Below are 16,734 nucleotides of genomic sequence, written 5' to 3'. Positions count from 1 at the left end.
TTTATCTTTATGTTGATCTGCACAAAATCTGATCAATAGGATGGGCTAATATTAGACTAGGGATTATTATATTAATTTAATAATGTGAGGAAAAGCATATAAGCTGCAAGAAGCAATCCTGAGATCTCTTTAGACCTTGCCTCAAAGAGCTCACCAACCACTGATCCTGCAAAAAAACAGTAGACCACCTTTAGGAAGGTTAAATGCTAACCTTAGCCTATGCTAGATGGCTCCTGACAACTACACATCACTCATTTGAAAAATATGTCTTTGTATACCACAGACTATATTAAAAGCTAACAACTAAATAGAAAGCAATTTTCATACCTTTATCCTTGAAGTGGTTGGATAACGAAGATCACTACTTACATAAAGACCCAAATTGGTGAGGATGACTAAAAAATGATTTGTTAAAACCAAATCTATCGCTGTGAGTACTTGATCTTCTGAAGGAAGAAATCAAATCACACCATAGATTAGAAACAGTGAGCTCTTTAGCAAAGACATTTCAGAAATACTAAATACAGTTTGATATCAATAAAATGATGATGATGAAGACAGCCAGAAAAATTACCATCATCAATTTCTGCAAAGATTAAGTCTGTCAGCTCATACCATATGCATTCCTTAAAGGTCCAAAATCCAGAAACGGTTTTGCCTATGAAAAGACCTACCATGAAAAAAAGTAATTAGAGCCAGGCAACTTTATAGAACTCTGTAAACATACTATACCTTTAATCTAGGCTCCATAACTGGGGCTCAGTGTTGGTTTTTACTGTCAGAAGATCTGGTACTCAGAAGCAGCTGTGTCAAGGTCAGCTTTTGTGAGTGGCAGTCTATGTTGTCAAGTTCATACATACCCTTCATCTCTGCCACCATGGCCTCTTTGTTCATGAGATCTTTGGGTAATGACAAAGATGTCAGGGGAAAGAGGCTAACTCTTCATAGAATGGGTCATCCTACCTACTTGATTATTGAACTCTTTCCCAACTGAAGTCACCATTTGATGGGCATTTACATGGATTATGAGTATATTCACATCCTTCACCCTTTTGGAAAGATCTATCTGCATAAATCTTCCCAATATGTCTTTCTCACAAAGTTTTAACCATTGTCTTTCCAATCCCTGACATCTAGTCATTCCAGTGCTACATACAGCCTGTGAACCAATAAACAATCACACATCTGGCCATTTTTCCTTCCAAACCAAATACATGGCCATGTATATTGCCTGATGCTTTGCCCACTGTGATGATTTCTCTTTGCTGGTGCTTTGAGGCTCCCAGAAAACAGGCTATAATGCTGTACCTGTCAACCTACGCATTGTGCCTGCATAACACGAAGAACCATCAGTAATCCAGGCCCTACTCTTCTTCTCCATAGTCAACTGATATGGTGTGTACCCCATGAGGCTACAGTTGCATACTTGGGAATAAGCAGCATTGTAACAGTAGTAGAAACTCTAGACATTTGAGAAAGTTCTTCATGAATCCTGCCTGTGCCTTCAGGACCTCCACAGGCCTGATCTTATATTCTACTTCCATTTAGTAATAGATTGCTGCTGTGCACATCCTACTTTATGGCTTGGTGGGTCACCCAGCTCATAATGGAAAGCTTAGTTTGCATGGTAACTTGGTGGTCCATTGTTTAATGTTCAGTTTCCAGTAAGACTATTAACAGGCCAAGAGGTGTCTCTCAAAGAGAGAATAGTTTTCTTCAGATGATGGTAGAGTCTTGTTCCAAAATCCCAAAGGTGTCTTCTGTGATTCTCCTATATAGGACCTCCAAAGGCTCCAAATGGCATCCCTATCTGCAACTGACACCTCAAGTATCTTTGAGTCTGATGTATCATATGATCCATGTGGTATAGCCTTCTCTGCAGCCTGTCCCTGTTACGGAGCCTTCTCCTGTGCTAGCCTTACACAAAGCTAGCAGCTCTCTGAGTCACTTGGTATATGGGCCAGAGTAGCATATTCAAGTGAGGAATATGCTGTCTCTAGAATTCAAATAGGCTCATTAAATGTTGTGCTTCTTTCTTGGTGGTGAGAGAGAGCCAGGTACAATAACTTATCCTTTACCTTAGAAGGAATATCTCTGCATGCCCCCACAGCACTGGACTTCTAAAACCTTGACGGAGGTAGATAGAAGGCACTTGAATTTTGGTTGGATTTTTTCCCATTGTCTGATGTGCATATCTATTGAAAACAAGACCAAAGTGGTTGCTACCTGCCTTATACTTGGTCCAATCAGCATAATACCATCAATATAGTTGCCTAAGGTGATATTTGGTGGGAGAAATAGACAATCAAGATCCCTTCCAAGTTATGAAATAGGGGTGGGTAGCTATTACATCCTTGTGATAGAACTGGTTTTTTTAAAATTAGGTATTTTCTTATTTTACATTTCAAATGCTATCCCAAAAGTGCCCCATACCCTTTCCATCCCCCACCCCCTTACCCACCCACTCCCACTTCTTGCCCCTGGTATTCCCCTGTACTGAGGCATATAAAGTTTGCAAGACCAAGGGGCCTCTCTTCCCAATGATGGCGGACTAGGCAATCTTGTGATACATATGCAACTAGAGACACGAGCTCTGGGGGTACTGGTTAGTTCATATTATTGTTCCACCTATAGAGTTGCAGACCCCTTTAGCTCCTTGGGTACTTTCTCTAGCTCCTACATTGGGGGTCCTGTGTTCCATCCAATACCTGACTGTGAGCATCCACTTCTGTGTTGCCAGGCCCCGGCATAGCCTCACAAGAGACAGTGAAATCAGGGTCCATTCAGCAAAATCTTGCTGTTGTATGCAATGGTGTCCGTGTTTGGAGGCTGCTTATGGAATGGATCCCCAGGTATGGCAGTCTCTAGATGGTCCATCCTTTCATCTCAGCTCCAAATTTTGTCTCTGTAACTCCTTCCATGGGTGTTTTTTCCCAATTCTAATAAGGGGCAAAGTGTCCACACTTTGGTCTTCATTCTTCTTCAGTTTCATGTGTTTTGCAACTTGCATCTTGGGTATTCTGAGTTTCTGGGCTAATATCCACTTATCAGTGAGTACATATCATGTGAGTTCTTTTGTGATTGGGTTACCTCACTCAGGATGATACCCTCCGGGTCCATCCATTTGCCTAGGAATTTCATAAATTAACTCTATTTAATAGCTGAATACATTTACCCTTTACAACTGAATGCAACTTCCTTCTGATGTTTCTTATGTACAAGTACTTTTTAAAAGACATTGTGTAAATGTACCACATTTTCTGAATCCATTCTTCTGTTGAGGGACATCTGGGTTCTTTCCAGCTTCTGGCTATTATAAATAAGGTTGCTATGAACATAGTGGAGCATGTGTCCTTATTACCAGTTGGAACATCTTCTGGATACATGCCCAGGAGAGGTGTTCCAGGATCCTCCGGTAGTACTATGTCCAATTTTCTGAGGAACCGCCAGACTGATTTCCAGAGTGGTTGTATCAGCTTGCAATCCCACCAGCAATTGAGGAGTGTTCCTCTTTCTCCACATCCTCACCAGCATCTACTGTCACCTGAATTTTTGATCTTAGTCATTCTAACTGGTGTCAGGTGGAATCTCACAGTTGTTTTGATTTGCATTTCCCTGATGATTAAGGATGCTGAACATTTTTCCAGGTGCTTCTCAGCCATTCGGTATTCCTCAGGTGAGAATTCTTTGTTTAGCTCTGTACCCCATTTTTTAATGGGGTTATTTGATTTTTCTGAGTCCACCTTCTTGAGTTCTTTTATATATTGGATATTAGTCCCCTATCTGATTTAGGATTGGTAAAGATCCTTTCCAAATCTGTTAGTGGCCTTTTTGTCTTATTGACAGTGTCTTTTGCCTTACAGAAGCTTTGCAATTTTATAAGTTACCATTTGTCTATTCTTAATTTTACAGCACAAGCCATTGCTGTTCTATTCAGGAACTTTTCCCCAGTGCCCATATTTTCAAGGCTTTTCCCCACTTTGTCCTCTATAAGTTTCACTGTCTCTGCTTTTATGTGGAGTTCCTTGATCCACTTAGATTTGACCTTAGTACAAGTGGTAGAACTGTTAAGGTATACATTTACCCTTTACAACTGAGTGCAACTTCCTTCTGATGTTTCTTATGTACAAGTACTTTTTAAAAGACATTTGATAGATCAGTAGATGCATACCATGTACCAGTATATGTGTTAACCCCCTCAAGCAAGGACAGTATCTGGTAGAGCAGATGCAATCAGAGTCACTACTGATACCTTTCTATAGCCAACTGTCATTCTCTAAGAAACACCTGTCTACTGCACTGGCCAGTTAGGAGAGTAAATGGGAGATGTGGTGGAAACCGCCAACCCTGCATATTTCAAGTGCTTGATGGTGGCACTAATATCTGCAATTACTCCTGGGCTGTGATAATTGTCTTTGATTCACTGTTTTCACAGGCACATGCTACTCCAATAGGTTCTATTTGACCTTTCCAACCATAACAGCCCTTGCTCCACAAGTCAGGGAATCAATGTGGGTACTCTGCCAACTTCTCAGTATATCTGTACCAATTGCACATTCTCTTCTTGGGCAAACTTAGACACCTTTTAACTGCTTATTCACATCTGGAACTGGTCAACTCTACATTGAGTTCATTGCTGTCTCTCACTTTATTCTGAGATGCTAGAAGTTGCTTGATCTCATCAGGAAGCTTTTTCTTTTCATTTGTCAGTTTATCCAGAGGTTCTTGGAACAACCAACCAACACCATTTTTTCTTTCTTTCTTTTTTTTTTTTAACAAATTGTCAAAACTCTTACAGTAACTAAATCCCTTGCCTCTTATAATCAGCAAAGTGGTATAATCAGATGCATTAGTCTTGATAAGTCCATAAAATAGTTCGCCCATGAGCTTTCAGTATTCTCTAAGTATCTGGAAGAGACTTTAGCAACTAGACCTGTCAGTAAATTCAAAAGGCCATTCCAGATAATTAAAATTTTTCATCCTTATTTTTTTATTTTTCATCCTTATATTTCCATTGCTCTGGTTTATATAATACTAGTGCAAAATCTATACTAGACAGGGTTCTCTAGAGGAGTAAAACTTATAGAAAACCTTACTTATTCCCATATATGTGTATATTCTAATATATGAATATACATGTATTAATTCAATATACTAATTCCAATATGTATTAATTACATGGGATTTGTAATAAGTTTGCAGGCTGTGGTCTATTTACCAATGGAAAGTTCAAGGATCCAATAGTTGTTCATTCCTTAATTCTGGATGCCTCAGCTGGTCTTCAGAATCCTTAAGAGGTAGGTGTGAGATGGGACCATACCAGGAAACTTGGTAGTTGGAGTAGGTTCAGGGTCCCTGGCACCTAGGCACCCACTTGAGATGATAGGCTGCTCCCTGCTCCCTGTCAGATTCCTAGCCTGGAATACATGCCATACTTCCTACTTATGGAAACAGGACCTAAAGTCACATAGCCCCAGGACAGAGTTCTCCATGCTAATGGCGTATTTAGAGGCCCCAAGAGTTTAGTCAATAAGTGTCCCTTTCCAGGTATTCCTTGCTGCAAAAAAAAATTTCTGACTCATTCTGAGAAGTTGATATGCACCCATTTTCCACGATGAACAGTAGATAAGCAGCAGGAATAAACAGTCTCTTTTAAAAAAAAAAAACACTCTGGGGAGCATGAAGAAAGCCTTTGCCTACACAGTTTTAGACTAAAGCTCCCATAGACTGCCTCTCTGCACTTCCTACAACCCCTGCTAAGCTAAGGACAATCACAAGCAAGCTAACCTGGAGTTCCTCATTTTCCCAGTCCCAGGTTCATTTCAGTCCTTGGTCTGTGGGCCCACAACTCTGTTCCCAACTCTTCTCGACTCAGCAGTGCCTGGAGGTCCAGGAGTGTGGGAACACCTCATCCTTTGTGCATTGCAGCCCATGGACCAGCTCCTGAGTCTTCATTCCCAATAACTCTGTGCTATACCCCAGCAGCAACTGGATTTCTGGGAGGCAGGGAACCCCAGCTTTGGCCTCTCACATTTTAAAGTGCCTTGCCCACACCCCTGAGTCATACTTGGTACTTTCCTAAAGTCCAGCACCTGACACCAGTGGTCCAGGGTAAAGGCAGTCAAGAGCACTCCTCCAGTTGTTTTGCCTCCCAATGGTCTGTTGCACACTCCAGTCACTTGGCAGAACTTGGACCCACAGTTAGGGACCAAGTAAGGGAATGGACTTGCCAGTAACAGCAAGAACATTCAGGCAAAGAGCAAATGCTTCATTTTATATGTCCTATATTAAAGCAGGCATCAAAGGGTGTGGCCTAGATTAAAGATGGTTTTCCCTACTCAAATGATCTAGACAAAAATTGGGTCATGCTAATTCCAATGAAAGAAAAATTTCCCATGGGAATGCCCATCTACTTGGGTTTTAATTAATTGCATATATAGTCTAGTTGACAACCAAAAATAGCCATCAAAGAACCTGATCTTTCCTCTCCTCACTTTGCCTCACACTCTCACTTCCAAAGACATTGGGAGGAAGAAGTAGGTCCAGGTTATACCATAACATCTTATGAATGACCTCATTGCCTCCTGTGTCTATTGCGTGGATGTCATGATAGAACATGTAATGCTGACCGTGGCTACTCTACTGAGGTGCATGGAGTGTTGGTGTAGGTAGATGAATAAAGAGAAAGATGTATCAATGAAACAAAGAAGGAATGGGCTGAGTTTTCATCTGGGTTGACATAGTTTCTAGTATAGGGAAAGCAGAGGGAGGCATGACAACGTGATAATGACTAAACTCAACAGAAAAAGACATCTATACTTAGAGTTATGAAACAGACTCTAAGACATTAGTAAATCATACAAATTTGGAAGTAGACTTTTTCTGTTGCTCCTCCAAATACATTGATTAAATCTATTAGTATGTTACAAGGTACTCTAAGGAAGTGTGTGTGTGTGTGTGTGTGTGTGTGTGTGTGTGTGTGTATGGTTTATTCTCAATCTTATCTCAAGGTTTGATCATTTATTTGTTATTGTTAAAGATGCTTAATTTTGACTGTATTCAGACACAGTAAGAAAAATTATTGCTTGGATTGGTGGCATGAATCTTTAATCCCAGAACATGACAGTCAGAGACACATGAGTGTTTTTTATTTTGAAGCCAGCCTGGTCTGCATAATGAGCTCCAAACCAGCTGCTCTAGCTAGCTACTCACTAATATCCTGTCCCAAAACAACAACAAAGAAAGCAATAGTTTTCAATGAAACTACCTACATTGCTTGGAACACAGTTGCTGGTATTTTCCTTTGGTTTGTCTTCATTCTTTTACCCCATAGTTTTCTTTATCCTATACCCTCTTCCTTATTTCCCTTTCTTTTTTTGTTTCTTTTTGTAGAACATTATTTTAATATTTTCAACTGTTGATATTCAAAAACAGAATAGTTATTTTAAGGTATACTTCATTCTTATGTCTCCCTTTTCATTTATGATTTTATTAATGTGGATACTGTCTCTGTGTCTGTGGTTATTCTTGAAAAGGGTTTATCTATCTTGCTGATTTTCCCAAAAAAACAAGCTCCTGGTTTTGTTGATTCTTTGTATAGTGCTTTTTGATTCTATTTGTTTGATTTCAGCCCTGAGTTTGATTCTTTCCTGCCATCTACTCCTCTTGGGTGGCTTTGCTTTCTTTTGTTCTAGAGCTTTCAGGTGTGCTGTTGAGCTGCTAGTGTAAGCTCTCTTCAGTTTCTTTTCGGAGGCACTCAGAGCTATGAGTTTTCCTCTTACCACTACTTTCATTGTGTTCCATAGGTTTTGGTAGGATGTGTCTTCATTTTAATTAAATTGTAAAAAGCCTTTAATTTCATTTTTTATTTCTTCCTTGGCCAAGTTATCATTGAGTATAGCATTGTTCAGCTTCCATATGTTTGTGTGCTTTCTGTTGTTTTTGTTGGAATTTAAGACCAGCCTTAGTCTGTGGTGATCTGATAGGATGAATGGAATAATTTGAATATTGTCTTTATTTGTTGAGGGCTGTTTTGTGATCAATTATATTGTCAATTTTGGAGGAGATACCATGAAATGCTGAGGACAAGGTATATTCTTTTGCTTTAGGATGGAATGTTCTGTAGGTATCTGTTAAATCCATTGGGTTCATAACTTCTGTTAGTTTCACGGTGTCTCTGTTTAGTTTCTATTTCGATCATGTGTTGATTGCTAAAAGTGGGGTGTTAATGGAGTACTACTCAGCTATTAAAAAGAATGAATTTATGAAATTCCTAGGCAAATGGATGGACCTGGAGGGCATCATCCTGAATGAGGTAACCCAATCACAAAAGAACTCACATGATATGTACTCACTAATAAGTGGATATTAGTCCAGAAACTTAGAATACCCAAGATATAAGATACAATTTACTAAATGCATGAAACTCAAGAAGAACGAAGACCAAAGTGTGGACACTTTGCCCCTTCTTAGAATTGGGAACAAAACACCCATGGAAGGAGTTACAGAGACAAAGTTTGGAGCTGTGTCAAAAGGATGGACCACCTAGAGCCTGCCATATCCAGGGTTTCATCCCATAATCAGCTTCCAAATGCTGACACCATTGCATATACTAGCAAGATTTTGCTGAAAGGACCCAGATAGATCTGTCTCTTGTGAGACAATGCCAGGGCCTAGCAAACACAGAAGTGGATGCTCACCGTCAGCTATTGGATGGATCACAGGGCCCCCAATGGAGGAGCTAGAGAAAGTACCCAAGGAGCTAAAGGGATCTGCAACCCTATAGGTAGAACAACATTATGAACTAACCAGTACCCCAGAGCTCTTGACTCTAGCTGCATATGTATCAAAAGATGGCCTAGTCAGCCATCACTGGAAAGAGAGGCCCATTGGACTTGCAAACTTTATATGCCCCAGTACAGGGGAACGCCAGGGCCAAAAAGTGGGAGCGGGTGGGTAGGAGAGTGGGTGGGAGGGTATGGGGGACTTTTGGGATAGCATTGGAAATGTAAATGAGGAAAATACCTAATAAAAAGTATTAAAAAAAAAAGAGTGGGGTGTTGACCAGTCAGAATGGCTAAGTATCAAAAATTCAGGTGACAGCAGATGCTGGTGAGGAGAAAGAGGAACACTCCTCCACTGCTGGTGGGATTACAAGCTTGTACAACCACTCTGGAAGTCAGTCTAGAGGTTCCTCAGAAATTTGGACATAATACTACCAGAAGATCAATCAATACCCCTCCTGGGCATATACCCAGAAGAAGTTCCAACTGGTAATAAGAACACCTGCTCCACTATGTTCATAGCAACCTTATTTATAATAGTCAGAAGCTGGAAAGAACCCAGATGTCCCTCAACAGAAGAATGGATACAGAAAATGTGGTACATTTACACAATGGAGTACTACTCAGCAATTAAAACCAATGGATTTATGAAATTCTTGGACAAATGGATGTATCTGGAGGATATCATCCTTAGTGAGGTAACCCAATCACAAAAGAACACACATGATATGCACTCACTGATAAGTGGATATTAGCCCAGAAGCATAGAACAACCAAGATACAATTTGAAAAACACAAGAAAATCAAGAATAGTGAAGACCAATGGGTGGATACTTCATTCTTCCTTAGAATAGGGAACAAAATACCCACGAAAGGAGTTACAAAGACAAAGTTTGGAGCTAAGAAGAAAGGATGGACTATCGAGAGACTACCACACCCAGGGATCCATCCCAAAATCAGCCACCAAACCCAGACACTATTGCACAATGCCAGAAAGATTTTGCTGAAGGAACCCTGTTATAGCTGTCCCATATGAGGCTATACCAGTGCCTGAGAAATACAGAAGTGGATGCTCACAGTCATCTATGAGATGGAACACAGGGCTCCCAATGGTGAAGCTAGAGAAGGCACCCAAGGAGCTGAAGGGGTCTGCAACCCTATAGGTGGAAAAACAATATGAACTAGCCAGTACCCACACAGCTCATATTTCTAGCTGCATATGTATCAGAAGATGGCCTAGTCACCCATCACTGGGAAGAGAGGCCCCTTGGTATTGCAAACTTTATATGCCCCAATAAAGGGGAATGCCAGGGCCAAGAAGCAGGAGTGGGTGGGTAAGGGAGCAGGGCGGAGGGAGGGTTTAGGGAACTTTCAGGATAGCATTTGAAATGCATATAAATAAAATATCTACTAAAAAATAAATAAATGAAAAAAAGAGTGGGATGTTGAAGTCTTCCACTATTATTGTGTGGGGTACAATGTATGCTTTGAGCTTTAGTAAAGATTCTTTTATGGAAGTGGGTGCCCTTGATTTGGAGCATAGATGTTCAGAATTGAGAGTTCATCGTAGTAGACTTTTCCTTTGATCAGTATGAAGTATTCTTCCTTATCTTTTTTTGATAACTTTTGGTTGAGAGTTGGTTTTATTCGATACTAGAATGGCAACTTCAGCTTGTCTCAGGACGATTTGCTTGGAAAATTGTTTTCGAACCATTTACTCTCTCCATTTACATATCTTCTTTTGTCACTGAGGTGTGTTTCCTTTATGCAACAAAATCCTGGGTCCTGTTTATGTATCCAGTCTGTTAGTCTATGTCTTTTGGGGGGAATTGAGTTCATTAATTTTAGGACACATTAAGGAGAAGTGAGTGTTACTTCATTTTTTTTGTTAGGGGTGGAATTATGTTTGTGTGGCTATTTAATTTTGGGTGTTTTGAAAGATTACTTTCTTACTTATCTAGGGTGCAGTTTCTCTCCTTGTGTTGGTGTTTCCCATCTATTAGCCTTTGTATGTCTAGATTTTGGAAATATATTGTGTAAATGTGGTTTTGTCATGAAATATCTTCCTTATTTTTCTTTTGTTGTTGTTGTTGGTTTTTTTGTTGTTGTTGTTGTCGTTGTTGTTTTTCTAATCCCTCTCCTTTTTTTTATTTATTTTTTTAATTAGGTATTTCCTTCATTTACTTTTCAAATGCTATCCAAAAAGACTCCCATACACTCCCCCGGACTCCCCTACCCACCCACTCCCATTTCTTGGCCCTGGTTTTCCCCTGTACTGAGGCATATAAAGTTTGTAAGACCAAGGGATTTCTCTTCCCAATGATGGCCGACTAGGCCATCTTCTGATACATATGCAGTCAGAGACACCAACTCCAGGGGTACTGGTTAGTTCATATTGTTGTTCCACCAATAGGGATGCAGAACCCTTTAGCTCCTTGGGAACTTTCACTAGCTCCTCCATTGAGAGCCCTGTGTTCCATCCAATACCTGACTGTGAGCATCCACTTCTGCGTTTGCCAGGCCCCGGCATAGCCTCACAAGAGACAGCTCTATCAGGGTCCATTCAGCAAAATCTTGCTGGCATATGCAATGGTGTCAGCATTTGGAGGCTGATTATGGGATGGATCCCCGGGTATGGGGGTCTCTACATGGTACATCATTTCGTCTCAGCTCCAAACTTTGTCTCTGTAAATCATTCCATGGGTGTTTTGTTCCCCTTTCTAAGAAGGGGCAAAGTGTCCACACTTTGGTCTTCATTCTTCTTAAGTTTCATGTATTTTGCAGCTTGCATCTTGGGTATTCTATGTTTCTGGGCTAATATCCACTTATCAGTGAGTACATATCTGATGACTTCGTTTATGATTGGGTTACCTCATTCAGGATGATGCCCTCCAGGTCCATCCATTTGCCCAGGAATTTCATAAATTCATTCTTTTTAATAGCTGAGTAGTACTCCATTGTGTAAATTTACCACATTTTCTGTATCCATTCTTCTGTTAAGGGACATCTGATTTCTTTAAAGCTTCTGGCTATTATAAATAAGGTTGCTATGAACATAGTGGAGCATGTGTCCTTATTACCAGTTGGAACATCTTCTGGATATTTGCCCAGGAGAGGTATTGCAGGATCCTCCGGTAGTATATGTCCAGTTTTTTGAGGAACCGCCAGACTGATTTCCAGAGTGGTTGTATCAGCTTGCAATCCCACCAGCAATGGAGGAATTTTCTTCTTTCTCCACATCCTCGCCAGCATCTTCTGTCACCTGAATTTTTGATCTTAGCCATTCTAACTGGTGTGAGGTTGAATTTCACAGTTGTTTTGATTTGCATTTCCCTGATGATTAAGGATGCTGAAAATTTTTTCAGGTGCTTCTCACCCATTCGGTATTCCTCAGGTGAGAATTCTTGGTTTAGCTTTGAGCCCCATTTTTAATGGGGTTATCTGATTTTCTGGATCCACCTTCTTGAGTTCTTTATATATATTGGATATTAGTCCCCTATCTGACTTAGGACTGGTAAAGATCCTTTCCCAATCTATTAGTGGCCTTTTTGTATTATTGACGGTGTCTTTTGCCTTACAGAAGCTTTGCAATTTTATGAGGTCCCATTTGTCTATTCTCAATTTTACAGCACAAGCCATTGCTGTTCTATTCAGGAATTTTCCCCCTGTGCCCTTATCTTTGAGGCTTTTCCCCACTTTCTCCTCTATAAGTTTCACTGTCTCCGGTTTTATGTGGAGTTCCTTGATCCACTTAGATTTGACCTTAGTACAAGGAGATAGGAATGGATCAATTCCCATTATTCTACATGATAACCACCCAATTGTGCCAGCACCATTTGTTGAAAATGCTGTCCTTTTTCCACTGGATGCTTATAGCTCCCTTGTCAAAGATCAAGTGACCATAGGTATGTGGGTTCATTTCTGGGTCTTCAATTCTATTCCATTGCTCTACTTGTCTGTTGCTATACCAGTACCATGCAGTTTTTATCACAATTGCTGTGTAGTACAGCTTTAGGTCAGGCATGGTGATTCCACCAGAGGTTCCTTTATCATTGAGAAGAGTTTTTGCTATCCCAGGTTTTTTGTTATTCCAGATGAATTTACAAATTGCCCTTTGTAATTCATTGAAGAATTGAGTTGGAATTTTTATGGGGATTGCACTGAATCTGTAGATTGCTTTTGGCAAGATAGCCATTTTTTACTATATTGATCCTGCCAATCCATGATCATGGGAGATCTTTCCATCTTCTGAGATCTTCTTTAATTTCTTTCTTCAGAGATTTGAAGTTCTTATCATACAGATCTTTCACTTCCTTAGTTAGAGTCATGCCAAGGTATTTTATATTATTTGTGACTATTGTGAAGGGTGTTGTTTCCCTAATTTCTTTCTCAGCCTGTTTATCCTTTGACTTGAGTTAATTTTATATCCAGGTACTTCACTGAAGCTATTTATCAGGTATAGACTCTGGTGGAATTTTTAGGGTCACTTATATATACAATCATATCATCTAAAAATAGTTATATTTTGACTTCTTCCTTTCCAATTTGTATCCCTTTCATCTCCTTTTGTTGTCGAATTGCTCTGGCTAGGACTTCAAGTACTATATTGAATAGGTATGGAAAATGTGGGCAGCCTTATCTAGTCCCTGATTTTAGTGGGATTGCTTCCAGCTTCTCACCATTTACTTTGATGTTGGCTACTGGTTTGCTGTAGATTACTTTTATCATGGTTAGGTATGGGCTTCAAATTCCTGATCTTTCCAAGACTTTTATCATGAATAGATGTTGGATTTTGTCAAATGTTTTCTCTGTATCTAACGAGATGATCATGTGGTTTTTGTCTTTGACTTTGTTTATATCTTGGATTAAATTGATGGATTTTTGTATGTTAAACCATCCCTGCATCCCTGGAATGAAACCTACTTGGTCAGAATGTATGATTGTTTTGATGTGTTCTTGGATTCGGTTACAAGAATTTTATGGAGTATTTTTGCATTGATATACATAAGGGAAACTGGTCTGAAGTTCACTATCTTTGTTGGATCTTTCTGTGGTTTAGGTATCATTCATAAGGGAAACTGGTCTGAAGTTCTCTATCTTTGTGGGTGTTTCTGTGGTTTAGGTATCAGAGTAATGGTGACTTCATAGAATGAATTGGGTAGAGTACCTTCTGTTTCTATTTTGTGGAATAGTTTGTGAAGAACTGGAATTAGATCTTCATTGAAGGTCTGATAGAACTCTGCACTAAACAAATCTGGTCCTGGGCTTTTTTTGACTGGGAGACTATTAATGACTGCTTCTATGCCTTTAGGGGATATAGGACTGTTTAGATTATTAACCTGATCCTGATTTAACTTTGGTACCTGGTATCTGTCTAGAAATTTGTCCATCTCATCAAGGTTTTCCAGTTTGGTTGAGTATAGTCTTTTGTAGAAGGATCTGATGGTGTTTTAGATTTCTTCAGGATCTGTTGTTATGTCTCCCTTTTCATTTCTGATTTTGTTAATTAGGATGCTGTCCCTGTGCCCTATAGTGAGTCTGGCTAAGGGTTTATCTATCTTGTTGATTTTCTCAAAGAACCAGCTAATCGTTTGGTTGATTCTTTGAATAGTTCTTCTTGTTTCCACTTGATTGATTTCACCCCTGTTTGATTATTTCCTGCCTTCTACTCCTCTTGGGTGAATTTGCTTCCGTTTGTTCTAGAGCTTTAAGTGTGTTGTCAAGCTGCTAGTGTGTGCTCTCTCTAGTTTCTTCGTGGAGGCACTCAGAGCTTTGAGTTTTCCTCTTGAGTAGAGTGTTGTTCAGTTTCCATGTGAATGTTGGCTTTCTATTATTTATGTTGTTATTGAAGATCAGCCTTAGTCCATGGTGATCTGATAGGATGCATGGGACAATTTCAATATTTTGGATCTGTTGAGGTCTGTTTTGTGACCAATTATATGCTCAGTTTTGGAGAAGGTACCATGAGGTGCTGAGAAGAAGATATATCCTTTTGTTTTAGGATAAAGTGTTCTGTAGATATCTGTTAAATGCATTTCTTTCATAACTTCGGTTAGTTTCACTGTGTCCCTGTTTAGTTTCTGTTTCCACAATCTGTCCATTGATGAAAATGGTGTGTTGAAGTCTCCCATTATTATTGTGGGAGGTGCAATGTGTGCTTTGAGCTTTACTAAACTTTCTTTAATGAATGTGGCTGCCCTTGCCTTTGGAGCATAGATATTCAGAATTGAGAGTTCCTCTTGGAAGATTTTCCTTTGATGATTATGAAGTGTCCCTCCTTGCCTTTTTTGATAATTTTGGGTTGGAAGTAAATTTTATTCAATATTAGAATGGCTACTCCAGACTGTTTCTTCAGACCATTTGCTAGGAAAATTGTTTTCCAGCCTTTCACTCTGAGGTAGTGTCTGTCTTTTTCCCTGAGATGGGTTTCCTGTAACTAGCAAACTTTTGGGTCCTGTTTGTGTAGCCAGTCTGTTAGTCTATGTCTTTTTATTGGGGAATTGAGTCCACTGATATTAAGAGATATTAAGGAAAAGTAATTGTTGCTTCCTATTATTTTTGTTGTTAGAGTTGGCATTTTCTTCTTGTGGCTGTCTTCTTTTAGGTTTGTTGAAAGATTACTTTCTTGCTTTTTCTAGGGCATAGTTTCCGTCCTTGTATTTTTTGTTGTTGTTGTTGTTGTTTTTCTGTTATTATCCTTTGAAGGGCTGGATTCGTGGAAAGATATTGGATGAATTTGGTTTTGACTTGGAATACTTTGGTTTCTCCATCTATTGTAATTGAGAGTTTGGCTGGGTATAGTAGCCTGGGCTGGCATTTGTGTTCTCTTAGGGTCTGTATAACATCTATCCAGGATCTTCTGGCTTTCATAGTCTCTGGTGAAAAGTCTGGTGTAATTCTAATAGGCCTGCCTTTATATGTTACTTGACCTTTTTCCCTTACTGCTTTTAATATTCTATCTTTATTTAGTGCATTTGTTGTTCTGATTATTAAGCGTCGGGAGGAATTTCTGTTCTGGTCCAGTCTATTTGAAGTTCTGTAGGCTTCTTGTATGTTCATGGGCATCTCTTTCTTTAGGTTTGGGAAGTTTTCTTCAATAATTTTGTTGAAGATATTTGCTAGCCCTTTAAGTTGAAAATCTTCATTCTCATCAACTCCTATTATCCTTAGGTTTGATCTTCTCATTGTGTCCTGGATTTCTTGGATGTTTTGACTCAGGATCTTTTTGCATTTTGCATTTTCTTTGATTGTTGTGCCCATGTTCTCTATGAAATCTTCTGCACCTGAGATTGTCTCTTTCATCTCTTGTATTCTGTTGCTGATGCTCACATCTATGGTTCCAGATTTCTTTCCTATGTTTTCTATCACCAGCATTGCCTCACTTTGGGTTTTTTTTATTTTGTATATGTCCCCTTTTAAGTCTTGTAGGGTTTTGTTCAATTCCATCACCTATTTGGTTGTGTTTTCCTGTTTTCCTTTAAGGACTTCTACCTGTTTGGTTGTGTTTTCCTGTTTTTCTTTAAGGACTTGTACCTTTTTAGCAGTGTATTCCTGTGTACAGGCTGGTTTTGTGTGTCAACTTGACACACCTGGAGTTATCGCAGAGAAAGGAGCTTCAGTTGAGGAAATGCCTCCATGAGATCCAGCTGCAAGGAATTTTCTCAAGTAGTGATCAAGGGGGAAAGGCCCCTTGTGGGTGGGACCGTCTCTGGGCTGGTAGTCTTGATTCTATAAGAGAGCAGACTGAGCAAGCCAGGGGAGACAAGCCAGTAAAGAACATCCCTCCATGGCCTCTGCATCAGCTCCTGCTTCCTGACCTGCTTGAGTTCCAGTCCTGACTTCCTCGGTGATAAACAGCAGTATGGAAGTGTAAGCCAAATAAACCCTTTCCTCCCCAATTTGCTTCTTGGTCATGTTTGTGCAGGAATAGAAACCCTGACTAAGACATCCT

The 16,734-nt window shown here is 39.7% G+C and overlaps 1 protein-coding gene across 1 annotated transcript in view; it reads right to left on the bottom strand.

The window, feature by feature from the left end:
* The window catches only part of LOC110288505 (cation channel sperm-associated auxiliary subunit beta-like), a 239,931-nt gene that overhangs the window by 120,013 nt on the left and 103,184 nt on the right, over positions 1-16,734 (bottom strand). Inside the window, exons 8-9 of the mRNA XM_085830619.1 lie at positions 575-670; positions 328-446 (exon numbers count right to left, since the gene is read on the bottom strand). Of these exons, the coding sequence (XP_085686745.1) occupies positions 328-446; positions 575-670 (215 nt within the window). The remainder of the gene's footprint in view (positions 1-327; positions 447-574; positions 671-16,734) is intronic.

Source organism: Mus caroli, unplaced genomic scaffold, assembly GCF_978045245.1.
Source record: "Mus caroli unplaced genomic scaffold, Mus_caroli_1 scaffold_14, whole genome shotgun sequence".
NCBI classification, from domain to species: Eukaryota; Metazoa; Chordata; class Mammalia; order Rodentia; family Muridae; genus Mus; species Mus caroli.
The sequence above is the reverse complement of the archived record's forward strand: the minus strand, read 5'-3'. Positions and strand labels throughout refer to the sequence as shown.